This window comes from Rutidosis leptorrhynchoides, chromosome 4, assembly GCF_046630445.1.
Source record: "Rutidosis leptorrhynchoides isolate AG116_Rl617_1_P2 chromosome 4, CSIRO_AGI_Rlap_v1, whole genome shotgun sequence".
Taxonomy (NCBI): domain Eukaryota; kingdom Viridiplantae; phylum Streptophyta; class Magnoliopsida; order Asterales; family Asteraceae; genus Rutidosis; species Rutidosis leptorrhynchoides.
Window position 1 is genome coordinate 157533601 of NC_092336.1, and position 27563 is coordinate 157561163.

At 34.4% G+C, this 27563-nt stretch overlaps 3 protein-coding genes and 2 non-coding genes across 8 annotated transcripts; 3 read left to right on the forward strand and 2 right to left on the reverse strand.

Moving 5' to 3' along the window:
- Nucleotides 1-312: 312 nt before the first annotated feature.
- On the forward strand, nucleotides 313-4717 carry LOC139904031 (delta(12) fatty acid desaturase FAD2). The gene is made up of 2 exons (XM_071885966.1): nucleotides 313-451; nucleotides 3300-4717. Exon 2 carries the CDS (start codon nucleotides 3311-3313, stop codon nucleotides 4460-4462), a length of 1152 nt encoding a protein of 383 aa, XP_071742067.1. The 5' UTR covers nucleotides 313-451; nucleotides 3300-3310; the 3' UTR covers nucleotides 4463-4717.
- Nucleotides 4718-16133: 11416 nt separating this feature from the next.
- On the reverse strand, nucleotides 16134-16206 carry TRNAV-UAC (transfer RNA valine (anticodon UAC)). The gene has a single exon. It is a non-coding gene; the product is annotated as a tRNA-Val (tRNA).
- Nucleotides 16207-16449: 243 nt separating this feature from the next.
- On the forward strand, nucleotides 16450-20554 carry LOC139840302 (polygalacturonase-like). 4 transcript variants are annotated; one of them, XM_071830566.1, is made up of 6 exons: nucleotides 16450-16550; nucleotides 17019-17216; nucleotides 18341-18409; nucleotides 18519-18830; nucleotides 19502-20014; nucleotides 20231-20554. In XM_071830566.1, the coding sequence occupies exons 4-6, from the start codon at nucleotides 18525-18527 to the stop codon at nucleotides 20462-20464; spliced, it is 1053 nt and encodes a 350-aa protein (XP_071686667.1). In that variant the 5' UTR covers nucleotides 16450-16550; nucleotides 17019-17216; nucleotides 18341-18409; nucleotides 18519-18524; the 3' UTR covers nucleotides 20465-20554. The 4 variants fall into 4 exon arrangements, with proteins under 4 accessions (XP_071686667.1, XP_071686669.1, XP_071686668.1 ...); XM_071830568.1 differs by having other exon boundaries at nucleotides 17019-17175; XM_071830567.1 differs by having other exon boundaries at nucleotides 17019-17175; nucleotides 18341-18830.
- Nucleotides 20555-21246: 692 nt separating this feature from the next.
- On the reverse strand, nucleotides 21247-21319 carry TRNAV-UAC (transfer RNA valine (anticodon UAC)). Its single transcript has one exon. It is a non-coding gene; the product is annotated as a tRNA-Val (tRNA).
- A 716-nt stretch (nucleotides 21320-22035) lies between these two features.
- LOC139840305 (DNA polymerase delta small subunit) lies at nucleotides 22036-26925 on the forward strand. The gene is made up of 14 exons (XM_071830569.1): nucleotides 22036-22150; nucleotides 22275-22404; nucleotides 23171-23277; nucleotides 23361-23487; nucleotides 23661-23768; nucleotides 23951-24066; nucleotides 24173-24256; nucleotides 24757-24825; nucleotides 24913-24984; nucleotides 25078-25169; nucleotides 25804-25931; nucleotides 26053-26154; nucleotides 26242-26309; nucleotides 26683-26925. Exons 1-14 carry the CDS (start codon nucleotides 22097-22099, stop codon nucleotides 26740-26742), a joined length of 1317 nt encoding a protein of 438 aa, XP_071686670.1. The 5' UTR covers nucleotides 22036-22096; the 3' UTR covers nucleotides 26743-26925.
- The last annotated feature ends 638 nt before the right edge of the window (nucleotides 26926-27563 follow it).

The following is a 27563-nucleotide window of genomic DNA, read 5'->3' on the forward strand; positions in this document are numbered from 1 at the left end:
GATACATACATGTACTATTTTGTCTATTTTTCAGTTTTATCTCTTATTTTTTATCTATATTTTTGTCTCACTTAAATAAAGTAAAGATGTAAAAATATTTTAATCAATTATTCTTATATATTTATTGAATTTAAGAGAGATAAAATAAAAAACGAGTACTATGGACGGACGGAGTACTCGGTAAATTAAATAAAAATTAAGTGTATGAATTTGTTAAACTGCGTTGTTTTATTTGGGACGACTAATTTATGTGGGCCACACCATAATGTAAATCAAGCACACATATTGAGACTCAGAAACCTTTCAAAAAGCTTAAATAGCAGCCCACTTAGCGTCCGCAATAAAATTAGGCCGGCAACTTAACTCGCCGGACGGCCATTTCGTTATTCAGATCCAGATTTACATTTCAATTCAACAAATCTAACTCTCAATCCTTCCTTTCTTCCTTCCGGTAAATATTTCTTACTAATCGATATATACAAATTCTATATCTATATATTATATCATATTGACGTTGAATGCGCCGATTTAACGCACAAATTTTTATTCATATTGCTTAATTTTATTATAATTATAATAATCGATATATATCGATTTTTATCTGTACGTTTAATTGTGGAACATTTGATTAAAATGTGTTAATTTAAGGATAATTAATGCTAAAATTATTATTTAGGTGCTTAATTTCAGATTGATATTAGACTCTCTGTTATTGAATCTGCATGTTATCTTTGTGTAATTTGTGCAATTTTTGACGGTTATTTAAGTATGACTCTCAATTGATATTACTACTCGTAATAGAGATAGAGATTGAATCTGTATGATATATGTCAATTTTTCATCTGAATGTGACGATTTATTAATTTTTAATCTAAAAGTTCAGAGATTAATAGCTTCAAATGGTGATTTATCTGAGGATACTTTTATCTTGAATTTGAGTTTGGTTTGTTGCAATTGTAACAATTTAAGGTCTGAATTTTATTACAAACTTGATATATTCAGTAGATCTAAAAATTGCATAGTTTTACTGCTTACAATTTTTTAGGTAGAATGGGAGTTAAGCTATGTTCGCGTAAATTGGGATATGTTCATTCTTTTTTTGTTAAATTTGCTATTTTTGTCAACTTTACTTTTTTTGTTTAGCTTTTTTCTTTGTGAAAGTATTTCTAATTGGATCATTGAGGAATTTGATTGTTGTTTGCTTTACTTGGTGACTTTTAATTCCCTATTTAGATTTAGATAAAATAATTGACACCTCGATTTTCTCTTTTGTTTTATATTGCTTAACATAAAGTTCTTTACTGTATTTCATCAAAATAGTGGAAGAAAAGGCGTAAAATTCGTTGAAGTTTTTACAAATTGTAAAATGTTTTGTTTATATATTTTGATAACAAAAAAAAAAAAAAAAAAAAAAATTGCTTGTGCACATTTTTTTAAGATCAATTGAATTAGTAGAACACGAGTTACTAAACATATCATCAACCCTTTTAAGTTCAATTTTTCCATCTTTCTAAACTATGAGTGTTAACACTGGAAAAACTGTAAGGCTGTAAACGAGTCGAGCCGAGCTCGGTTTAAATTTCATAGAGCTCGAGTTTGGCTCGATTCGAGCCTAATAGTTTAAGTTCGAGCTCGGCTTGTTTGGTATTTTACAAGCTCGTGTTCGGCTCGTTAGTTTTATAATATATTTTTTCTTTATATATATATTTTTTATATTCCAAATTCATTGTTTTTATAATTTTATTTATCAACATAAAATAAGATTTACTATTATTCTGTCAACTATTATTAATATATAATTACTTATTCATTATATAACTCTATATTAATTATTTAAAAATTAATATTTTGTGTATATAATTGAACTTAATTTGAATCTCGTTTAGGCTCGTGAGCTTGTTCTAGCTCAAGGTCGTTTACTAAACGAGCTTCTAATAAATTTCAAGCTCGGACTCGAGCTCGTTTAGGCTCGACTCGAATCGAGCTTCTAACGAATCGAACTCGAGTAGCTCACGAGTAGCTCGGCTCATTTATAGCCCTAGGAAAAAGTAATACAATGACTAAGCAATTTGTTATGCAACACATCACGAGTACTAAATTTGGCATATTTTTTGTTTTTGTCCTTTTTCCATTTCTCAAACTACTAGGCATGTGGGCCTCACCTAATTTTGCAACTTAGTGAATAGATTTTTTTTTTGTTAGGCCAACTACGCTCATTTTTATACTAGCATATTCTCAGATCAGTTTTGTTTCATCAAATACTCGTGTTTTCCTAGGAGTCTCCTATTTCTCTCCTTCAATTAGACATATACTTAATTTTTTTGTTTTCTTATAAGTTTCCTTTCACATGGATGTAAATTCTTAGTCACTGTTATAATAGTCGGCCGACGCATGGGTTTGGGGACTAGCCCGTCCCGAGTTGTCAAAAAATGCCTTAAAAGTCGGTCTATGCTTAAAAGTAGGGTCAAAGTCGGTTTGAGTCGGTCAAAGTTAGGTGAAATAATTAGTCCATCCGTCTCAAAATTGTCTTAATATCAAGTAGATGAGAAATATTTGAAAAGTCAAACACTGACTACTAAATTGAGACGAAGTGAGTATATTTTTGCAATATCTACATGTTTGAGATATTTGTGTGTTATGTTTGATATATATATGTGTAGTATATATACGATTAATGTATTTTATTACTAAAAGTCAATGTTTATCAACGCCCGATTCGTCACCATCTCGTCTCTGACTTGACCGACTCGCGGCTTTTACAACTTTGTTCTTAGTTGAACAACTCTTAACATCAAAAAAGTTTACTTTATTAGATATACTTTTACTAATTACTTACATTGTTGAGCGTTCTCATCAAATAAAATTTCAATAGTTGTATATATTTGAAGAAGTTGCAGTCATTATTATGCTAGCACGACTAGCACTTTTTTTTTTACATCTTTAAACTTTTTTTAGATCATTGCAATATATCTATCTATGTATATATTCTAAGAAAGCACAAGCTCTTTAATGGCAAAATTTGTACTTGAGGTATTCAGTTTTTGATTTGTTTGTCTATGCATTAATGTAGCTTATCTTTGATCTTTTACCATTATGTACGCCAACTCATAAATCATGCATAGTATTTAAAATTCAATCTATTGATTGTAAGTTTATGTTCTACTTGTTGGCCCTCTTGTAAGTTACCATGACTTATTACCTTATGAAGTTGACATCAGCACATGGTTGCTACAAGGTTGCTTAATAATTGGATCATGCAATACATTTTATAATATTTAATTTCCTCTGTTATTTTGCAGATCATTGAACAATGGGTGCAGGTGGTCGAATGTCAGATCCCGCCAACAGCAACAGCAAAACCGAACCCGAAACTATCCAACGAGTCCCGTACCAAAAACCGCCCTTCACGGTTGGAGACATCAAAAAAGCCATCCCACCTCATTGTTTCAATCGATCCGTTATCCGTTCTTTCTCTTACGTCATCTATGACCTCACCATCATTTTCATTCTTTATTACCTTGCTAACAACTACATCCAACTCCTCCCTAAACCGCTCGCCTACGTGGCGTGGCCCGTTTACTGGGCCGTTCAAGGTTGTGTTTCAACCGGGGTTTGGGTCATAGCCCACGAATGTGGCCATCACGCCTTTAGTGACTACCAATGGCTCGATGATACTGTCGGCCTTATCCTACATTCCGCCCTTCTCGTCCCGTATTTCTCATGGAAATACAGTCACCGCCGACATCACTCCAACACGGGTTCGATCGAACACGACGAGGTTTTCGTCCCGAAACTAAAATCGGGTGTACGGTCAACCGCTCGATATCTTAACAACCCACCGGGCCGTATCCTCACCCTTCTTGTCACACTAACCCTAGGTTGGCCTTTATACCTAATGTTCAACGTTTCGGGCCGATACTACGATCGATTCGCGTGCCATTTCGACCCAAATAGTCCCATTTACTCCAACCGTGAACAGGCCCAAATATTCATCTCCGATGTCGGGATAATAGCCGTCCTTTTCGTACTCTTTCGAATCGCAATGGTTAAAGGACTAACATGGGTATTAACCATGTACGCGGGCCCGTTACTTGTGGTCAATGGTTTCTTAGTATTAATCACATTCTTGCAACACACGCACCCATCGTTACCTCATTACGACTCAACCGAATGGGACTGGTTACGAGGTGCTCTAGCCACTATTGACCGAGACTACGGGGTCTTAAACAAGGTGTTCCATAACATAACCGACACTCACGTGGCCCACCATTTGTTCTCTACAATGCCACATTATCACGCAATGGAGGCCACAAAGATAATCAAGCCGATTTTGGGAGATTATTATCAGTTTGATGGAACGTCGATTTTCAAGGCTATGTATAGGGAAACAAAGGAATGCATTTACGTCGATAAAGATGCTGAGGTTAAGGATGGGGTTTACTGGTACAGTAACAAGATCTGATCGTTCGAAGCATGAGTATTAAGAGAATGGCAAAATCGTCTTCCTTTTGTTAAGTTGTGTTATTTAGTGTATGTTTGGTTTTTGATGCATGTTTAAGATGGACATGGAATTGAATTGTACTAGTCAGTCAGATGAATAACTTTGTACTAAGAACATTGTGTTTCTAGACTATCTGTTTTAGCATTTTATTTCGAATCTGTGTGTTTTTAGTTGGCATATCATCTAAGTTATATTTAGAGCAATAAAACGGTAGTAAAAAATCGGTTCTGATTTTACAACTAGTTTCACCTAACCACGCCTAGCTCTGTGGTTAAATGAGATATGTTATCCATGTGAATGGATTGATATCAGAACCTGAGTAACCGGTTCTGATTGGTTCAATATAGTTTTGGTTTGATTTTCAAGTTCACGTAGTTTGGGTCAAGTTTATGATACCCTGGTTGCGTCCGATTCAGAGAAGAGACTTTAGTGAATTCGATTTTTGCCAAGATTTGAGAAAATAGTACAAATTGAATTTATCCTTTTGAAAAAGTAAGTTTGCGTTTGTAATTAAACAGTGACGGTGGTAGGAGATTGATGGTGGTGGGTGGCAGGAGGTTGATGATGGCAGTGGCAAGTGGCCGAGAGTGGTGGAATGGTGGCCGGAGGTATAGTGGTGGTTGTGGTGTGAGGTATAGTGATGGTGGCAAAGAATGTAATAGTAAATAAAGGAAGTAAAGACAAAAATATCCAAGTATAAGTTCATGAGGTTTAGTATATAGTTATGATCTAATAATACGGAGTAATATGTGTGTGAGTAATATGTTTTGTGATTGTGATATTGTACAGTAAAGAAATAAACATAGACTATGTGTAATGATCTAGAGGTATATTTAATGGAAAACAGATAAAACAATAATTGTATGAATCAATAGCATCCTTTTGTATTGGAACATACTAATTTAGTGACTTAAAGTTATTTGGTCCTAAGAAAACAAGATCTTGGCTACACTAATATGACAAATTATGATTATTATCATCCAGTAATACACAACTAAAAGCTAAACTATGAGAAAACAAAAAAAAAACGGACATGTCCGGCAGTTAAACAAGGAGGCTAGTGAATAGTGATGAGTTGGATGCCGGTCTTTTTTTATATGTTTCTCAGCCCGCCTTTTGGGATTATTTGTTTAGTTTAGGCTTCTTGTTATTGTTTTAGTGGCTATTTTTTTCCGTTTTGGTTTGTGGATTAGTCTTTAGTTTCGGGAAGCTTTGATTGTAGATACGTTTTAGGTAGTTTGAGTGGGGTTTTTAGTTTTAAGGCGTGTACGATGATCATTTGTATCTCTTGGTTTGGACCCTTTCACTTTTCCCAAAAGTGCCAATGATTATATATTAGAAGTTATTTTGGCCTAAAATATAGCTCTTTATACGTTATTAAGTCTATTTTCTTGAAAATTAATCGAAAATACTATATAAGATTGGTATTGATTTTGTTTAATCCAAATTTTTAATGAACTTGTTGGAATAAGATCTGATGAGTCAAAATGTTTTGCAGGAAGTTAGAGTCTGGAAGTTAGAGTCTGGAGATGCAAGTTGCAGAATCTGTTTGTGTGAACGGTTTAATTACTTGGTAAAGAAGCTATGGGAATTCTGGAGATCTGGATAAATATTTAGAAGATCACGTTTTGATTTGATATTATCTCTAGAAGATAAACACTGATTTGTTTAGAATATTAATAAGTTTTAGTTTATCTTTTCCTATCTTTTAGTCAAGTAGTTTTGGAAATCAAATCTTGGAGATTTGGTTTAACCTTGTATAAATAGGGGTACGATGTTCATTGTATTTTGTATCTCTCAAGCACGATTACTTTGTCTTTCATATTATATATCATTCGTGTTCTCTCAATTTTGTTAATATAATTTGTATCTATTGTTTATTGAGAGTTTAGTGTTCATAATCAAGTTATTGTGAACTAATAACTGGTATCAGAGCGGGTTTGGTGTAAATCCAATTCGGTAATCTTAAAACGATCCATATATTGTTCAAAGATGTCCTCCAGTACCATCCCAACTCCAGTTATGGCTGGTAAAGGAGTGCCAATTTTCGATGGCACAGACTTTGCAACCTGGAAACTAAAAGTTCTATGGTTTCTTGGTTCGATTCATGAAGATGCTGAACAAGTCCTTACAGTAGGACCTATTATACCTGGTACAATGGTTGAAGCTGTTCCTGCTACAAGTACTGCTTCTGCTCAACCTGCTTATCTTCGTGAAAAACCAAGAGATAAGTGGACAGAAGCAGAAGCCATAAAGTTCAAGCTTGATAGCAAGATAAGAAGTATTATAGGTAATGGTGTTACTGTTCCAATTCTCAGGAAGATCAGTCATGCTAAAACTGCAAAAGCTATGTGGGATCTCTTGCTTAATGACTATGAAGGTGTCACAGTTGTTAAGACTCAGAAGAAAAAGAATCTGATAAGGTGTTATGAAAATTTTGCTGCTCAGCCTAAAGAATCATTGAGTGATCTTCATTCAAGATTCCAGGTTCTGATTAATGATCTTGAAAGTGTTGGTGTAGAGAAAACACAACAAGTGTTGTGTCAAAAGTTCATTGAACTGTTACCTTCAAACTTTGAATCTGTGATTACATCAATGGTAATCAGTGAAAAGATAGACACTTATGAACTAAGTGAGTTGTTTGGCATATTGTCAAACTTTGAAGAATCACAGTTGAAGAACAAGATCAATGCTAAGAGAGTTGTTAAAGATCCAGAAGCTGCATTGATAGCTACTACTAAGAAGAACAAGCAATTGTTCTCTAGTTACTCTAGTAGGGTTGATTCTGAAAGTGATGAGACCTCTGATGATAGTGATTCTGATGTAGATGAGGAGATTCAGGATCTGGAAAGTCAGGTGGCTCTTTTGACTCAAAGGATTGAGCAGAAGAAGTTTGGTTTTAAGAAGGGTAAAGGCAAGAGTTCTTTTGATCCAAAGAAAGCTAAATGTTTCAAGTGTGGCAAGGTAGGTCATATAGCTGCTGATTGCTGGTCCAAGAGTGAAGGAGGTTCAAGTTTCAACAAACCTGTTGACAAAGCAAGAAAGTATAAACTCAAGTACAAGAAGATGAAAGGTGAAGCAGAAAAGTTGAAGAATAAAGAACAGGAGAAAGCATTGTACACAGAAGCATGGGAAGATGAAGATTCATCATCTGATGATGAAGAGGATAAGTGTCTGATGGCTATAATTGAAAAGGATAGTGAGTCTAGCAAGTTTGAGGAAGATTTGAAAGCTATTGAGAAGATGGATAAAGACTCTACTTGTAACAAAGGTTCTGCCTATAAGGTACAAAACTTTGTAAACTATCTTAATAATGAAAAAGTGAGAATGTTTCAGTATTTGTTGCTTGATTTCAATTGGTGCTTAGAAGATAGTGACAGGTTAAGAACACAGATCATTGAGCTTAAGAACACCATCAAAGATAAAGATGCTGAAATTAAAGTATTAAAAGAATGTGAGGTAGAACTTGACACATACAAAATGGCATATTCAGAAGAAACTAAACGGTTAAATACTGAATTAGGAAGATCAATTAAAAAGGCAAACCATTATGAAAATATTTGCAAATCTTGGTGTGTTTCTTCAAAAAAGAATTCTGATGCTATTGCTAAGCAAGTACCAAATGATGTCAAAGCTATACTTGGTGAAAACTACACATTAGATAATAATGTGGAAGTTGATCCTATTATATTTAAGCCTGACATTTTACCAAATACTTTTATAAAATTTGATGGTGAGAGAAAAATTTTAACTAATGCTTTTGTAAGATCAACTGAGTTTGTAAAATCATTAGAACCTGTTAAACCTTCAGAGACTATAATTTTAGACTGTAGAAATCCATCAGAGTCTGAACTATTGAAACCTTCAGACTCTAACAGTTTAGTCTCTAAAAGTGAAAGTGTATGTTCTGACCTAGTATCTTACACCCAAGAATCAAGTAGCATAAGTGATACTGAATCATCTTCTGATAGTGACACTTGTCCAGATCCTAAATGGTCAACTAAAAGAAAGTCAGAGTCAAAACAAGCTAAGACTATAAAAAAACTGAAAAGGAGAATTTCAAAGCTTAATGAAAGATTAAAGGGTCATGAAAAATTCTCAAAATCATCTTGTTTTCCTGAAAATTTTAAAAAGGTATGGAAACCTAAAGTTTGTGAAAATAAAGGTGGTTTAAAAACAGTTGTGGATAAGTTGATCTGGATTGGTAATAAAGCTTTTGTCTGGAGGGTTAAATGCACTCCATCTGAACCCACTGCAAAGTGGGTTCCCCCTAAGATTTAATCATTTTTCTCTTGCTTGTGTCTTGTGTAGCAGGGTAATAAGTGGTATTTAGACAGTGGTTGCTCAAGACACATGACTGGATGCAAAGAGCATCTTGTAGGGTTTGTAGAAGAAAAGGGTCCTTCTGTGAGATATGGTGATAATTCTGTTGCAAAAACTATTGGTTATGGTACTGTTATTGCTGGAAGTGTGTCATTCAAGAAAGTTGCTTTAGTTGAAGGATTAAAGCATAATCTGCTAAGTGTGAGTCAAATTGCTGATGAAGATTGTGAAATCAGAATAAGAAAGAAAGCTGGAATTATTTATGATCCTAAAGGAAGACCAACTCTTGTTGCCTGGAGATTTCAAAATGTGTATATGCTGGATTTGGATTCTGTTGATTCTGAAATTGAAACATGCTTGTATTCTCAAACTGTTCCAGAACTTAATTGGCTTTGGCATAAAAGGTTATCTCATCTGAATTTTAAAAATATTAATGAGCTTTCCAAAAAGAAGCTTGTTAGAGGTTTGCCTCAGCAACCTTTCAAGAAAGATAAACCTTGTTCTGCTTGCATTATGGGTAAACAAACCAAAACAAAGTTTCCCTCAAAATCCCTAGCTACTATTAGTGATCCACTTCATATGCTTCATATGGATCTTTTTGGTCCAATGAACACTAGTAGTCTAGGTGGGAAAAGATACACTTTGGTTGTTGTTGATGAGTATTCAAGGTTTACCTGGGTTATCTTTTTAGCTGCAAAGAGTGATGCTCCTGAAGAAATCATTAATTTAATCAAGAAAGAGCAGGTTCAAAAAGGTGTTCTTGTTAAACAATTGAGAAGTGACCATGGCACCGAGTTCAAGAATGTTACTTTAATTGAATTTTGTGAAGAATCTGGAATTGGTCAAAATTTCTCAGCTGTTAGAACTCCACAACAGAATGGAGTTGCTGAGAGAAGAAATAGAACACTTATTGAGGCAGCCAGAACCATGTTATGCCAATCAAATATTGCACTCAGATTCTGGGCAGAAGCTGTCAATACAGCTTGTTATACTCAAAACAGGTCATTAATTGTGAAGAGGCATGGCAAAACTTCCTATGAATTGTATCATAAAAAGGTGCCTACTATTCATTACTTTCATGTATTTGGATGTAAGTGCTATATTTTGAATCAAAGGGATCAGCTTGAGAAGATGAGGCCAAAATCTGATGAAGGTGTGTTCATTGGTTATTCTTCTGTTTCTAAAGCTTATAGAGTGTATAATAAGAGGAGAATGAAGATTGAAGAATCCATTAACGTTTCTTTTGATGAAAGTCCCATTGAAATGGATCAATCATCTAGTTCTGAGCATTCTGCACTTGGTGAATTGTCTAAATTAATTTCTGGAAACAGTGTTCAGACTCTAGATTCAGAGTCTGAGACAGATGAATTTAATTTGTCTGGATTGAAAAATTCTGCAGATAATGCTCTCACTGAAGAAGTTCAACAAGAAGATGAGCCAAGTGTTACTCATGAAGATGATCAACCTTCTAATACTACTTTGAATCCTGTTGTTCCTATCAGAAAATCTTCTAGAAATATTGTTATTCCAAAGCATCTTGAAGATTATGTTGTAGATCCTACTGGTTTACCTAAAACTGGTTCTTCATCTCAGACACCTGTGTCTGATTTTGCAATTGCTAATTATTGTTTCTTCTCAAATTTTCTTTCACTCATTGAACCCAAAGAAGTAGATGAAGCATTGGCTAACAATGATTGGGCTGAAGCTATGACTGAAGAATTGACTGAGTTTGAAAGAAATGATGTGTGGGAATTGGTTCCAAAACCTGAAGGTAAAACTGCAATTGGTACTAAATGGGTTTACAGAAACAAGGTTGATAAAGATGGTATTGTGGTTAGAAATAAAGCAAGACTAGTGGCTCAAGGGTACAGACAAGAAGAAGGTATAGATTATGATGAGACCTTTGCTCCTGTTGCTAGAATTGAAGCAATCAGATTGTTTCTAGCATATGCTTCAGATAAAGATTTTGTGGTGTTTCAAATGGATGTAAAGAGTGCTTTTCTGAATGGTATATTGCAAGAAGAGGTGTATGTAAAGCAACCTCCTGGTTTCAAAAATAAGAAGTTTCCCAAGCATGTCTACAGATTGAAGAAAGCACTGTATGGTCTGAAACAAGCTCCCAGAGCCTGGTATGATACTTTGTCAACATTTCTTTTGGAAAAGAAATTTTCTAGAGGAGCTATTGACAAAACTTTATTCATCAAAAAGGAGAAAGGTGATGTGTTACTGGTTCAAATTTATGTTGATGACATTATTTTTGGGTCTACTAATCCAATTTTGAGAAAATGGTTTTCAGATATAATGTCTAAAGAATATAGGATGAGTAACTTGTGTACTTTAAACTATTTTCTTGGGCTACAAATTAAGCAGAGTCAAGAGGGTATTTTTATTAACCAAAGTAATTATGTTTCTGATATGCTTACCAAATATGGTTTTAAAAATTGTTCCACTTTAAGAACCCCAATGAGTATTTCTGAAAAGCTTGATAAAGATGAATCTGGAAAACCAACTTGTCAATCAACCTATAGAGGTATGATTGGATCTTTGTTATACTTAACTGCTAGTAGACCTGATATAATGTTTGCTACATGTATGTGTGCACGTTATCAGTCAGATCCTAAAGAGTCTCATTATAAGGCTGTGAAAAGAATTTTTAGATACCTGAAAGGTACTCCTAACCTGGGTCTTTGGTATGCTAAAGACTCAGGGTTTGATCTAATTGGTTATACAGATGCAGACTATGCAGGTTGTAAGTTAGACAGAAAAAGCACATCTGGTGGTTGTCAATTGTTAGGTGGCAAATTGGTGAGCTGGTCAAGTAAAAAGCAGAATTCAGTTGCTACTTCAACAGCAGAAGCTGAATATGTAGCTGCAGGGAGTTGTTGTGCTCAATTGCTTTGGATGCAACATCAGTTATTGGATTTTGGATTATCATTAACCAAAACTCCAATCATGTGTGATAATGAAAGTGCTATTGCTATTACTGAAAATCCAGTGTTTCATTCCAGGACCAAGCACATAGAGATCAGACATCATTTTATAAGAGATTGTGTTGAGAAAGGCAAAGTGGTTTTAAAACATATTGGCACAAAAGATCAACTGGCAGATATTTTTACAAAGGCACTTCCTGAAGAGAGGCATTTCTATCTTCTAGAAAAACTTGGTATGATAAATCCATCAACAGAAATGTTGATATGTGAAGACACTCTCTAATCTTGTTGTTGTAAAAAAAAAAAAAAAAAAAAAAAAAAAAAAAAAAAAAAAAAAGTCTGATTTTCAGAGTCTGGATGACGTCATATTTATCCAGAGTCTGAGGTTATTTATTTCTTTTATTTTTTTTTATTATGTATTTTAGTATATTTTTATTTTTGTTTTTAAAAGGAAAAAGGGTTATTTTAAAAGGGGTAAACGGTAAATAAGTTGGAGGGTTAAAAGTAACTTTTTGAAATCTTGTTAGATATAAATATCCCTCCATCTGTCACAATCGATTTCAATCTTTTAAACCCTAAATCCCCTTTTCGATCTTCAAGTTCAAAATTCCCTCAATTTTACTGCAATTCTCCTTCGATCGATTATAATGGCACGCACAAAGTACATTCCTTATGTTCTGGTACCCACTCCAAACATGATCCGAGCTGTAGAGATCAAAGCAAACAAAGATGTTATGGTTTCAGCAAACAATCGAGTTGCTTGTGATAGTATTCCAGAGAATTTTGTGAATGAAGGTTATGAAGAGGTGATCGAGTTCATGCATAATCATCCACTAAGGGATGCATTCTTCAAAACGACCATAATGTTTCCTGAGTTGTTAGCCGAATTTTGGTACACCTGTGTTGGTGATAGAGAAGCATGGACGCTTACAGGGACTTACAGAAACGGTAACAACACACTTGTCCTTACTGAAGATCATCTAAGGTTAGCTTTAAACTTTCCAATGAGAAACGATTATGTTAGAACGACTTCTAAATCAGCTGCTAGATTAAGCTTTAATATGGTAGGTCAACAAGTGACTGATTCAACTGTTAAAACAAGTATGTTTTCACCTCGATGGATGTTTGTTTTGTCGAATGTTGTAAGGAGTTTGAGTTTCAAAAGTGGTAGCTTGACTGAAATCAATGATTTTGAGGCTTACTTGTTTCATGCTATTGTTACTGGGAGGAATATCGATTTTGCAAGGTTGTATTTCAATGAGATGTTGTTGTTAGCTGAAAGAACACCCAGAGATCATAATGTTCCATTCATAAGGGTTTTAAGTTTGATGATAGAACAGGCTATTACTCCTAATTTGTATGATGGGTTGAGGGTGTTCAGGGTTTATGAGTTTACAGCTGTTCCTGAGTGTAGCACAAGGATGTTTCACAGTCACATCCACAACAATGAAATTGGACTCACTCCAGCTATGCTTCAGTGGATCAACAATGGTCAACCAGCTCAACCTGGTCAACCAGATCAACCTTTAGATCATGAGCAATCAGGGTCTGAAGGGGAATCACATGCAGGGTCTGATCAACCAGGGTCTGCAGGTGATCAAAACATTGATCAACCAATTATAGAATCTGATCATTCTGATTCTGCACCCCCAGTTACTCCACCACATAATGATCAACAAGCAGAGCAGGCAGAAGGCATGAATGAGGAACTCCAACTTGATTCAAACCCACCTTCTCCCACTGCTCAAGAGGTACACTCTCCATTAAACAACCTTATGAGCTTACCAACTCATATTGAGAATATTCACATGTCTGAAAACCTAGTTGTTTCAGCACCCATAGATGCACATCAAACATCTATTAGGCAAGGTGCTGCAAGTGCAACTCCATCACCTCTGCTAGAGGTTGGTGAGGGGAGTACTTTAACCCAGCCTAAACCATCTAGGATAGTGAGCTTGGATAACCTCATTACAGTTACTGAATTAACCCCCTCAGATAACTTAAATCAAGTCCCAATCCTGGACTTATCAAACCAAACTCAAGACCAATCTATGGCTAAACCTACCTCAGACATCAGTCTGCCACTCCACTCTCCAAATGTCCAATCCTTACACATCCTTGCACAGGCTGCCAATGCTTCATTCAGATCACAGGATGAAGTACAAGTCTCAATAACTTCTTTGTCCAAGGATCACTCTACTTCACAACAGGTAAGTGTTGAGGACATACAACCTTTATTAATCCCAACTGGTTCTACTTTGCAGGCTGAGGCACCAGTCACAGAGGTTGGCTTTTCTCAAGCTTTGACTTCTATGGCTCAGGAGTTTGATGACAAGCTTCAGGGTGTGCAGTCACAAATTAATAAACTTCATTCTAACTTTAATAATAATTTGGTTTCAAATAATGAGGTGTTGGAGGTTAGGAGGTTGGTTGGGATTGTACAGGGTTCTGGTGATATTGCAGGTTTTGGTGATCGATTGAGCAGTTTGGAGGCTAAGATGCAGGGTGTTGAAGAAATTAAAGAGTGTTTTGCTGGTTTTGCCTCAGATATCAAGTCTATTAAGGATGATCAAGCTGAAATTTGGAGATTCTTATCTGCTCTCTCTCAAGATGATGTCAAAAAGGGGGAGAAACGAAAGAGGCTAGCTGCAGGTGGTGATGGTGAGTCTTCCAAAAGGGCTCGTATTGAGGGGGAGTTACAGGTTGAGGGGGAGAATAATGATAATGAAAGAACTGAAACTGAAGCTGAGGTTATCGAAACTGAAGTTGTTGATGCTGAAGTTGTTCCAATGGTTGAAGATGAGATTGTTGTTAGAGATGATGGTGATCAAGTTAGAGATGATGGTGATCACGCAGTTTCTCAAGAAAATGTTGAAAATGTTCAAGTTGTGGTTGCAAATGTAAGTCAAACCGATGTACAAATGAATGTTGAAGAGTGTGGTGCTAGTGTTGATCAATCTGGTGTTCAAACCGATGTTGGTGAAAGTGGTACTCAAATCATAGTTGGTGGTCAAGAAAGTGTTCTTGATATTGCTGCTGCTCAAGAGAGGCTGAGGTCTTTGATGAATAAAAGGTTTAGGTTTAAAAGGTATGAAGGAGATGTTGTCAGTGTTGAGATTGTGAAGATTGAAACTGAGGTGAATTTGTTATTAACCTTGACCCATTTGTCTGATAGAAGAATAAAGGTGAAAGTGAGTCATATTTTGAGACTTGGTTTTTGTGAATGGAGAGGGTTGGCTATTTGTATTCAAAGATGTGAGGGAGATAAGGAAATTGTTGATGAAGTGTTTAAGAAAGTTTGTAATTTAGTTCATCTTGTGTTTGAAGAAGGTTTTATTAGCTCGAAGGATTATGAAGTTTTCTGTAGTATGTTCAATTTGGAGATGAAAGAGAGAAGATTTAGAGGACATGTTGGTAGATACTCTGTTCCAGAACATTTGCAGTTCATTGATGAATGTTATGTTGAATATTTAGATGCTCTGATGATTAAAACGACTAGAAACCAAAGGATGCTGATTAGAGTAGAGCAGTTTGAAGGTGCTGACATTAACTTGTTGCTTGGACTGTTAACTAGGTGTACGAATGAACAGAATCATCCTTTTCGGGTTAAATTGTTGAAACATTTGGAAGGTAAGTTGTTTATGTTGAAGAGCATTAAGTCAATGAAGAGCAAGTGTAGGTTGATCGAAAAAGAGCTTGCAAAACTGAAGAAGTAGAAAGGGTAGTTTTTGACATCATCAGATAGGGGGAGATTGTTGGAATAAGATCTGATGAGTCAAAATGTTTTGCAGGAAGTTAGAGTCTGGAAGTTAGAGTCTGGAGATGCAAGTTGCAGAATCTGTTTGTGTGAACGGTTTAATTACTTGGTAAAGAAGCTATGGGAATTCTGGAGATCTGGATAAATATTTAGAAGATCACGTTTTGATTTGATATTATCTCTAGAAGATAAACACTGATTTGTTTAGAATATTAATAAGTTTTAGTTTATCTTTTCCTATCTTTTAGTCAAGTAGTTTTGGAAATCAAATCTTGGAGATTTGGTTTAACCTTGTATAAATAGGGGTACGATGTTCATTGTATTTTGTATCTCTCAAGCACGATTACTTTGTCTTTCATATTATATATCATTCGTGTTCTCTCAATTTTGTTAATATAATTTGTATCTATTGTTTATTGAGAGTTTAGTGTTCATAATCAAGTTATTGTGAACTAATAGAACTATAAATACAAAGATATATCTAAAATAAAATGGGAACTTTCTGGAGCTTGCAAGAGTATTTTTATTTTATTTTATTATTTTTGGACAAAAAAATAGTAAAATTAAAGGGGAGTTGGAAGATTACGAAAATTGGGAGAAAATATAAAAAAGTAAAATATAATGTTCCTGCCCGGGATCGAACCGGAGACCTTTTGCGTGTAAAGCAAACGTGATAACCACTACACCACAGAAACTTTGTTATCTCAGCATAATGATTAATTAATAAATTTAATTAATACTAAATATGGCAATCAATGAGTACAAAAAAAAAAAAAAAAAAAAAAAAAAAAAAATTCGAATATGTTTTAGCACACAGATTATATGAGTAAAATTATGCACGAGTAATTGATTCGATAGATATTACACGAGTATAATTCTTTTGGGGAAGAATCAACGTTACGAGTTCTATGACCGGGATTGGAATGATGATGGGCCAGTTATAAATTTTTACAACAAAGATTCACTTGAAGATGATAAATCTATTGCCGATAATGTGGGAAAGAACGATGATAATGTTGTGAAAGATGAGGTGCTAAAGGTAACTCCTTACAAGATGAATTCAAATAAAATTATTAAGGATTGATCTTAATTTTAATGTTAGACCTTTGTTTCAGTAGAGATCTATAACTTATATAATTTGAAGTTGTTACCTTTATAATAACCGTACCTGTTGCAGAGTTTCATATAATTTGGTTGAATTAAAATTAGAATTGTTATTCTGCGTATGATTGTATCTCTGTTGTGGAGTTTCATATATTTTGGTTGAAGACAAACTGAAACTCAAAGTATAACTCAAAGATTGAGCTTGGTAGGGTGGCAATTTGGGCTTGGGTTGAAATTACTCATCTTGAACACGACTTGAAATGAGAAACAGATTACGAGTTTCAACCTTAACTCGGTACTTTCTAACGAAGACACGACTGAATTACATAAGCAAAGTTTTACACTATTTATTAGACCTGTTTAATACTCAAATTTAACATTGATCGAGATGTGAACGGAACAGATTTGAAGGTGTAAGTAAAACTTAGCTCTGATCAATTGGGCATTTAGAGATTTAAAAAAATCAATAGAACATCATCATGACATCATCAACACGCTAATTGTTTAGTTTAATCTCAATGTTATATGAAGCCTAATTAACGGAAAGAGAGGCAAAGCGCGTACGTACACTTCATGCCCGTGAAAACCACCTGCGATAACGGTTCGGAATCTTATAAGCTTGCCTAATATGTTTGGTAAATAGTTAAGATCAGTTAAATTGAAAAAATAAAAAAATAACTAGCTTTAGTTAGGTATTTTAAATATCTCCAATATATAATCTCTCTTATCACAAGCAAGTAATAAAACTCGAGTAAAATGGATATAAATAACTCCGTTAGAAAAGCAGTATGCTGTTTGTTTTTAACATCATTGATTGCGAGGAATCATGGCCGCCCCTGACCCCCAATTTTTTTCCAGTATATATATGTGTTAGAGTTTGACGTTTAGTGTATTTGTAGGTTAGTTAGGCTTAAAGCAACATGACCAATGAGTTTTAAATCAAAACGGATTTATGTAGTCGACACAAGTTTGATATCATAAGGCTATTGGAAACTCTAAAAGTAGATCAGCAGTGCTATCAAATCTGTAGTTTTTGGATCAGTATAAATTACTATTACTTTACTATACATATTATTACCTAATGAAAAACATTGAGTTTTTGACTGATGTTTGGCAATTGGAATGACATTTTTAGGTAAACCTACCATATATTACATAAGTTTTAGAATCTCTTTAGGTGGTTACAAGAAGTCCTATATATAAATCCAAGTAATAACACATTGTTTATAGTTTTATGAATTTCTAAGGAGTTGTTACACTGCACATTTTTACTTTAAGAAGATAAATCTAACTTACAAACATTACTTTTAAATAAAATGGATAAAAAAATTTCTATTCAGTTTACTAAGTCTTTTTACTAAAATGTACATGGTCTAACTGGGTTATCCGTGACCGATTTTGACCCATTTCCTGGTCACCCCAAGAGATGTTGCTACTGATGTTTGAAATAATATATAAGGACTCCATCTACTAAACTATCTCGAGATGGTTTACAAACATTACTTTGAATTAATTAGGTAAAATTAAAGATATAAATACTACTACTAAATAATTAACTAAATTACTCCTTAGTTACAATTCCCTCCATTATCAAATACTGTTTAAGGAAAGCTCTATAAACATAATATCCTTGGATACATCAGTATAAATAAATAAATGGGTATAATAATAAAGTTAATTCAAAGTGCATTATGCTGCTTATTTCTTCTGTCTTTGGCTGTAAAGAATCATGCTGCTGTTATTGACGTAAAAACTAAAGGTGCTAAGGGAGATGGAGTAACCGATGATGGTCCGGTAATATATATTCTTCTCATCTTATGTGTTTCTTACACGTACATTAATTAATGTTTTATGACGATTATTAATACTGTAACGTTAATCCTTGTCAACGAGTTGCAATTAGGTGATAATGAACGCATGGAACGAAGCATGTGGAGGAGCACCACCAAACACACTATTGTTTCCACCAGGGACATATATGGCCTTTCCTCATATTAAACTGACTGGTCCATGTAAGGGTCCGATAGAGATCAAGGCTACAGGTGCAACGATAAAGGCCCCGTCTGACCTAACACTGTTTAAAAAAGACACTTGGATCTACATCTCGTTTGTCGATGGATTAACTATGACCGGTGGTACTTTTGATGGCCAAGGACAACAATCATGGAGAACTAAAAATTGTAATAACGATAAAGCGGCTTGCACAAAGCCAGTCGTAAGTTTCGATTAATAAAGTTAATAGGTTTTCCTGTTCGAGTTTCCAGTATTTTTTACTCTGATATGCGCGGCCTGTCCGGAAAGGTCCGTGACCGTTTCCAAACACTGCCACTGCAACCGATGTACGATCTCTTTTAAGCCTAACAACATGTCATACAAATAAGCCCGCAGAGTTCCTTAGTACTCTAAAATAGTTGGTGATCGAGGGAGGTTCCCATAAGCCCAATAACATGTTATACATATAAGCCCATTGAGTTCTTTAATACTCTAAAACCAATTGGTGATTGGTGATAGAGGTAGGTTCTTATATAAGCTTATAAGCATTCTTTCAATAGCTTAGTAGTACCCCAGGTACCTTAGAAGCCGGGACCCGCCATGTGGAAGCTTGATTCATAAAATGGCACAGGTTCGATCCCCACTTGCGACAAGAATTCACAACTCTTGTTGCCAGTGGGATGATAGTTGCTCCTGTCATGTGTGGGGGCCCGGTAATTTTCCGGCATCCTATTCTTTCGGGATGGGTATGGTGGGTTTACAAAGGAAACAAGGGGTCGAGGTGTCCCGATACACCTTTTGATCCAAACCCTGCCATTGCAACTGATTAATCGATTCAGTAATATTCTAATAATAATTTTAGAGATAACAACACTTGTACACTTGTTATTTCAGAATTTGAGATTGCGTCACGTTAGTCACTCATTGATCAAAGATGTGACGTCTATTCATAGTAAACGTTTCCACATCGCTATGATGGGTTGTGACAACACGACACTGGACCACATCACCATCAATGCTCCGGGAGACAGTGTCAACACTGATGGAGTTCACACATCCAAATTAAACGGGCTTAAAATCCTAAACTCGGATATAAAAACGGGCGATGATTGCATTTCTTTTGGGGAGGGAAGCAAGAACATCCACGTGGAAAAAGTGACGTGTGGACCAGGACATGGCTTTAGTATTGGAAGTTTAGGTAATTCCCCAAATGAAGAACCTGTACAAGGAATTTGGGTCAAGAACTGCACCCTAGCTCGCACCGATAACGGAGTCAGGATCAAGACTTGGCCTGGTGGTTACCCGGGAACTGTTAGCGACGTGCATTTTGAAGATATTGTTGTCGACAAAGTAGCAAATCCGATTATTATCGATCAAAATTATTGCCCTTTTCGTTCTTGTGTGCAGGTATCAAACGTTACAGATTAAGCACTTACGTTATTATTCTTTAACATGATCAATAATGTGTGCAAACATCACTAGCGTATATCTTGAGATGCTCTGGTAAACGGGTCCGAAACAGTTACGGGATAATCCAATTAAGCCGTATGCACCTGAATAAAAGTAGTTTATTTTCTCGTGTAACTCAAACAGAGAAAAACCTTATCTGTTTACCATTGTCAGACAAGTGGTCCGTCAAAAGTGAAGATATCGGATGTGAGCTTTAGGAATATCAAAGGAACATCAACAACACAAATTTCGTTGAAACTTAATTGTAGCGCAGAGGCACCCTGCATCAATGTTGAGTTGGATAATGTCAACTTGGTTCACACGCGGGGACCACCTGCTAAATCTCGATGTTTTAATATCAAGCCTAAAATCGTTGGTCAAGTTGTCCCACCAGCTTGTTCAGCCTGATGATCGATGAACATAATCTGGGTACATGGCAAATTAACATGAATACGATCCATATTTTTAATGTTGAATATTGTACATAATAACTACATATACACCATATTTTTAATGTTGAATACATATACATATATTTATGCGCAGTACGTAGTCAACTGATTTTATCAGAAAGCATCACATTATTATCCGAAGGACCTGGACCTTATTAAGTTCATTGATGGATGAATTTAATCATGTTCTAGATTTATTGCTTAAACTAACTTTGTTCCAGAGTTCTATTTTGAAGAGAAAGGAAAAGAAACTGGAAGAATATAATCTTTTTTGGTGTTCCTTTGTTTTGACTCGAAAGAAAAGAAAAAAAGTGGATTGGTGATTTTAGCCTAGTTTTCCTTTCAACTCTTCCTTCTAAATTGAAGGGATCACATTTCCTTCCCTTTCACTTAGTTCCATTTCAATCCATTACTTTTAATGAAAAACTCAGGAACAAAACTAAAAGATATTCATTGTAACAGCAAAATTTGCAGATTGTTAAAGGAGCAGACGCTTGTAATTACATATAATTCTTTTTGAAAAAACCAGTTACATATAAATCTTTTCAAATATTGCATATCATGAGATGCTAAAAATAACTAACTTCTACTAAGAAGAATTATTTTTTTTCATCTTACATGTCTATCGTTCAAGGGATGTTCTTCTGAATTACTTCAACAGTTCATATCATGAGTTATTTTATCAGTATTACATGATTATATATACGTATAAAATAAAAATAAATTTTAATAAAATATTGTTCCTGCCCGGGATCGAACCGGAGACCTTTTGCGTGTAAAGCAAACGTGATAACCACTACACCACAGAAACCATGTTTTGCTATGCTTAATGTTTTCGACTTCAAAACCCATATTCGACTGTGGATAAAGAGTAGGCTTAGTTTTCTGATATCTATTCATTTTTTTATTTTTATTTATATATATACCATAATAATAACTCTATGATTTCAACCTTTTTACCCAGTTATTCCTTTTAATTTTCTTTTGTTGTCATAAGCATCTCTCATTATTTATTTATTTATTTATTTATTTTTTTTGAAATGCAACAATTTTATAAACTCAAGATGATGGGCCATCAAGGAGACCCAACCCATTACATTACAGACTCGGGATATGAAATATAACAGACGCGAAGCCCACTCGAACCAGATTATGGACTTGTAGGCATTATACTGACTAAAGACTCACACCATAGTTAAGTTAGTAAGAGTGCAACTAAACTCAAATGATTAAACTAAGCATGACCATGGATCTGAGATCCAATCTAACCAATCAATCCTTCTGTTCTTGATACGGTTTGAGATTCACTCGTATGATTTGAGTTGAATTTTCATCAATGCCGTCGGACCATTTCAACACGTGTTTTGCAAAAGGACACGACCTTTTATTGCTGAAATTCATTTAATAAAATCATGGCCCGAAAACTTAAATGTTGGGCTGAAATTTTTAAATCCACCAGCAACGAAGTGGGCTTCCTATACTATTATAATTTATTACGGCCCCAATTTGTTTCATTTCCCGCTTTCTCATTAAACAATTGCCCCCAATTTTTTTTTTGCCTCCGTTCGCCGGCCGATAATTCTCCGCCATGGATATCGAAACGGCGTCGCTTCACAGAAAACAATCGCTCTATCACTCCATGGTAACTTTGACTTTCTCAGTTACAAAGTTTCAGTTGCTAAGTATCTTAATTATTACTGTATTTATTTACACATTTATGTACTTAAAACTTATACCGTGTGTGTATTTTGATTTTGAATAAACAGGATGAAATATTTGAGATTCAGAAAGAGATGTATAAAGGTCAACAATATAGTCAAATATATTATATTAGGTTACATTTAATCAGAACTCTGATTCACTCTCTTCTTCCTAATTGGAAACCTCATTTACCAGGTAGATCTTTTCATTTACACATATATTGACCTTTTGTGTAATTAGTGATGTTGAATTGAATTGCATTTTGTGATTTGGTTGTAATAAAAGTTGATTGCTTGTTAAATTATGAAATTTTATTTGTGATGTTAGTGTTCTAGGGTTTGAGGTTTTATATATATATTTAAACTGTGTCGATATATTAATGATGATTATGATTATTTGATGGATGTATCATGTACACGTAAATGATATTTGTGTCTAGTTAAATTAGTTTAGGATGATCAAATCATGTGTACTGACTTTCAATTTAACGTGTCATATTTATGATGTATTAGTGTATTATTTCTAAATCAAATTGAAATATATGTTCTGTATAAAGTGAAGTTTAATTGATTTGGATGCTTCATGTAGAGATTTTGTTTATTGAGGTGTTACTTGAATGATCAATGTTTTTTTTTTTTTTTTAATGTTAAAGTCAGATTTTGCTAGTCATTGTCGATGATTTGTTGTTTTTGACATATATTTACGGATTGATGGTCTATGCAACTTTTGGTTGTCACAAATCAGCATATTTTCTTTTCTGTGCTGCATATGTATTCATCTACAATAACCCCCTTGCACTTATTTTATATCATAGATAATTTAACGTTATGTGTTTAAATGTACATGTACCAAGTTAGCTTGCAGCTTTATGATTGCAACGTTCTTCTTCAAATAATCCATTCTTAAGGTATACCTTTTTCTATTAGTATTCTTATCATTTTGTACGTTTGTTATGATGTAGTATGTACGGTTTTGGGACTAGAGGAAGGTAAACAGTGCATTATTGTTGGGACACTCTATAAACATATGAAGCTCAAACCTACCATCCTCAGTGAGTATTCAAAAGAGGTATAAGTTTTCATAGTATCTAATGCTTATATTCAGTTTCTTTGGATCATAATCATAAAATTCGTTTTGTTCTATGTACACAGAGGTCTGCGACTCCACTTGTAATCCCTGATAATTTCGTGCACCCAGATGATAATTTGGTTCTTGAAGATGAGAGTGGAAGAGTAAATCTAAAAGGCGACGTATTATCTCCGTCTGTATATGTAACAGGTTCTTAATGATATTTCTTGATAAATTCTAAAATGACTTTAAGGCTATACATGTTTTTGGAATAATGTTCGAGAATGCTTACACCATGTTAGTTTTTTTGCGTAACCAAAAATGAGAAGTGGTATTTCAAAAGTTTATATTGATGAAAAGTATTTTTGTGTTGGTTTGCAAAGGCAATGTTGTTGCTATACACGGAAAGGAAACTAGTGGAGGTGATTTTATTGTTGAGGATATTCTTGAACCCGGCTTACCACCACAGTTTGATTTACCAAATAACTTAGGTACGTGCATATGCTGTTATGATTACATTTATATTGCTGTTGTGTAACTAACATGTGCAACAATGTGCTACCTAGTACTTATATCATATACATTGAGCTCATTTTCACATTATGTGCATTGTTTGAATTTGCATTAATGTTTTTGTTACTGCCATAAGTAATTTATGTTTTTATTATAACAGGAGAAGAAAAGTATGTAGTTTTGGTATCTGGATTAAATGTTGGTAGCAGCTCTTCTAACCCACTTCAATTACAACTTCTTGTTGATCATATCACGGGTCATTTAGGAGATGAGAAGGTCAGACCAACTTATTATGGTTTGTCTTTTTTATTTATTATAAATAAGTAAGTAATTATAACTCATTTTAAGTAATTATATCTCATATGTATGTATCAATGAACAGGAGCAAAGCTTGGCAGCTCAAATAGTTCAAGTAGTTGTTGCTGGGAATTCTGTTGAAGTTCAAAATGGGCTTCTTAATGGTCAGGTAATAAAGATAATTGCCATTGTTAGCCGTACCTAGATGTGGGAAAATGGATACGGTTCAGAATGGGTTTAGGTCAAAACAGTTAAACCCAAAGAACACGTCCAATTGGTTGGGTGGGGTTGACCTTCTATCAGTTTTTTGAAGTTCAAAAACTCTATTACTAATATGAATTTTATGGCGGATTTACAAGGTTCTAAACTTCATAATACACTTAGGAACTTTTCAACCTGTTCAATACATTTGACCTCTTTTCCTTTATTTAACCAATCTGAACTGTTTGACCCATCATTATTATATTAGTAAAACTGAACTCAAGTTGACCCATTTTCATGTAAATGGGCTGAAATCAACATCTAGCCATTTCAGAAGCCTTCTCTCAAGTTTCATTTTTTTTCTTTTCTATTAGCATGTAAAAACCACACAATAGCAGTATTACTCTAAGTACATACATCAAAATGAAATTGAATACCAAAAACATGTATGCAATTATTTCTTTGCAGAATCTGGCCCCCAAGGACCAATCAAAGTTATCTGAGCCAATCAAAGAGCTGGATATCTTTTTGACTCAGGTAATTGATCAAATTACCATTAATCGGTAACATTCAGATTCAAAAACGAATGTAAGCCAGATATTAATCGTCTGTAGCTGTACACAGATTGCTGCAGGTATACCTATAGATATCATGGCCGGATACAATGACCCTGCAAACTTTGCTCTCCCACAGCAGGTTGTCTTACTGTATAATAATTCATCATGTACCTCATGCAGTATTTTTTAATTCTTTTTTTTTTCTTTTCTCAAAAATTGTTTGTTTATCCAGCCTTTGAACAGATGCCTTTTTCCTGGATCATCAGCCTATAACACATTTAGGTCCTGCACTAATCCTCATCTGTTTGACGTGGACAATGTGAGGTAAGAGATTTTAATACGAATCATTTAATCTAGTTTAGCATTTGATGTAATGGATTTAGAGCGGGAATCTAATGGTTAATTCTATCATAATGAACGAAAACTGTTCATTTTGTCCGATGGAACATAATGAGTCTAGTTTAGCAGATGTAATAATTTTTCTGTTTGTTAAATTTCATATTATGGTCAGGCTGCCACGAGTTTTTCTATTTTAATTGCATCATGGAATGGAGTGAAAAGAAACAACATAATCCAATAACACATACTTTGTAAAAATCTTAATAACTTTATGTAAGTGTTTGTTTCCCGTGCATAACTAAATAAACTCATTATTTATTAAGACATCATTTGAGGTCATAATGAGCTTTTTACCTTGCTTAGTGTGTATCATTTGTACGTAGGAAGGTCAATGGCTTCTTGTAAACAATGCATCAAGTAAACATGAAGTTATACACTTCCTTTATGTATAAAAATTCTTTCTAAACCAAGTATGGTATTTAGTTTGTAAAGATCTATTCCATTACTTTTATCACATTATGCTTTTCTTTACATTCTTTTATTATTCCATTTCAGACAACTTAACACGGTATTAGTTTTTAGCACTTGTGTTTATACTTATACATGCACTGATATTCAGATTTCTTGGAACATCTGGTCAAAATATTGACGATCTTAAAAAGTATTCAGAAGCAAAAGATACATTAGAGTTCATGGAAAGAACACTGAGGTGGAGGCACCTTGCACCAACTGCACCAAATACACTTGGTAACATATTTGATTGACAATTCGTGATAACATATATTGTGCTAAAATGATGAATCTCGATTGTGTTGTTTGATTATAATGCTCAGTTTACTCTTAACATTCTACAATCGTTGGTTGTCAGGATGTTATCCCTTCACTGATAGGGACCCTTTCTTCATTGAAAGCTGTCCACACGTTTACTTCGTTGGTAATCAAGATAAATTTGCTACTCGAATAATGAAAGGTTCTTGTCAGAAACATCATAAATTATTTACCTTTTTCTTCTCTGAAGTAGGTAATAATCATTAACTACGGTAAAACCTTCGTGCAGGATCAGAGGGTCAGGTAGTGAGACTCATTAGCATTCCAAAATTTAGTGAAACAGGCATTGCTGTTATGGTAAGCCCTCGCACCAAGTAAACCTGATATAAGTTTATAGAAAAGTTAAAATGGCAAGCCAATTATATAGGTAACATTAAAAGTTACACCGAAACGTATATAACTTGACCATTTTTGCTGCTATATGTATTGTATATAAAATCTTCTATGACATGCATTATAAGATACATACTAAAGAGTTTTGGGAAAGCTGATGCATACTATAGAACTTATTTAAGGTGAACACAAACAATAGCAAAAAATTGTGAAGTTGGATACATTCTTGTGTAATTTGCCAATTTTATTTAGTACAGATGTTAAAATGTTGTAATTACAGTATCGCTTGTCATGCAAATCCTTTAAAGAGTTTATTATTAATGAATTTGGTATGCAGGTGAACCTGAAGAACCTCGAGTGCCACACTCTCAGCTTTGGTACTTCGCTAAGCTCTTAACGTGTTATGTTTCTACTCATTTAGTTGGTTTAGAGGTATGAATTACTGTAAGTTACTGATGCACATGACTGGTTAAAAAATTAGGCGTTGGTTGGCACGTTTTAAGAATTGTATTTAACTTTTTAAGTACTCAGATCCTTGTTTTAACGATGTGAATTTTTATTACAAGTTATGTCAAATTGATCTCCATATCTTTGTGATTTATATCTCGGTTGCATTTATCTGATATAAGCAAATTTTTTAATTTGAATTTGTAGTTATTTTTGTAAAACATAAGTCTTGTTTGCTAGATTAGTTGATATAGACTAATTGTTTTTCTGTTAATCTTGATATACTATATCAAAGCTTATCATTAGTATAATGGTATTAAGACAACCATATTGGTTCGCCCTTTGTTATGTTGCATTCTCAAATCCTCCGCTTCAGTTTGTTGTTTTACACATATGTTTTATTTATTACACTTTCTTTTTCCTAATTCATTAGATTGAAAATGGTAATGAACCATTATGCTCGCTTACGTTGTCTAGACGAGGTTAGAAGATACAAAATGATTAAATGCTTGATGTTATGAATGGCTGATTTTGTTCAAGCCCGATTAGAATTTATGTATTTCGATAATATACCGAAAAAGTAATAAACGTTAAGACCACCACCTATGGGTTCATCTTCTAGACGTTGTCAACAGGGGCGGAACTAGCCTTAAATAGGGGGGGGGGGGGGTGCCAGGTGCTGTCCGTGGACAAGCAAATTTTAAGCCTAAAATTTTGGATTATTTTATTTTGCCCCTAGCTCAAATCCTAAAATTTTGAATTATTTTATTT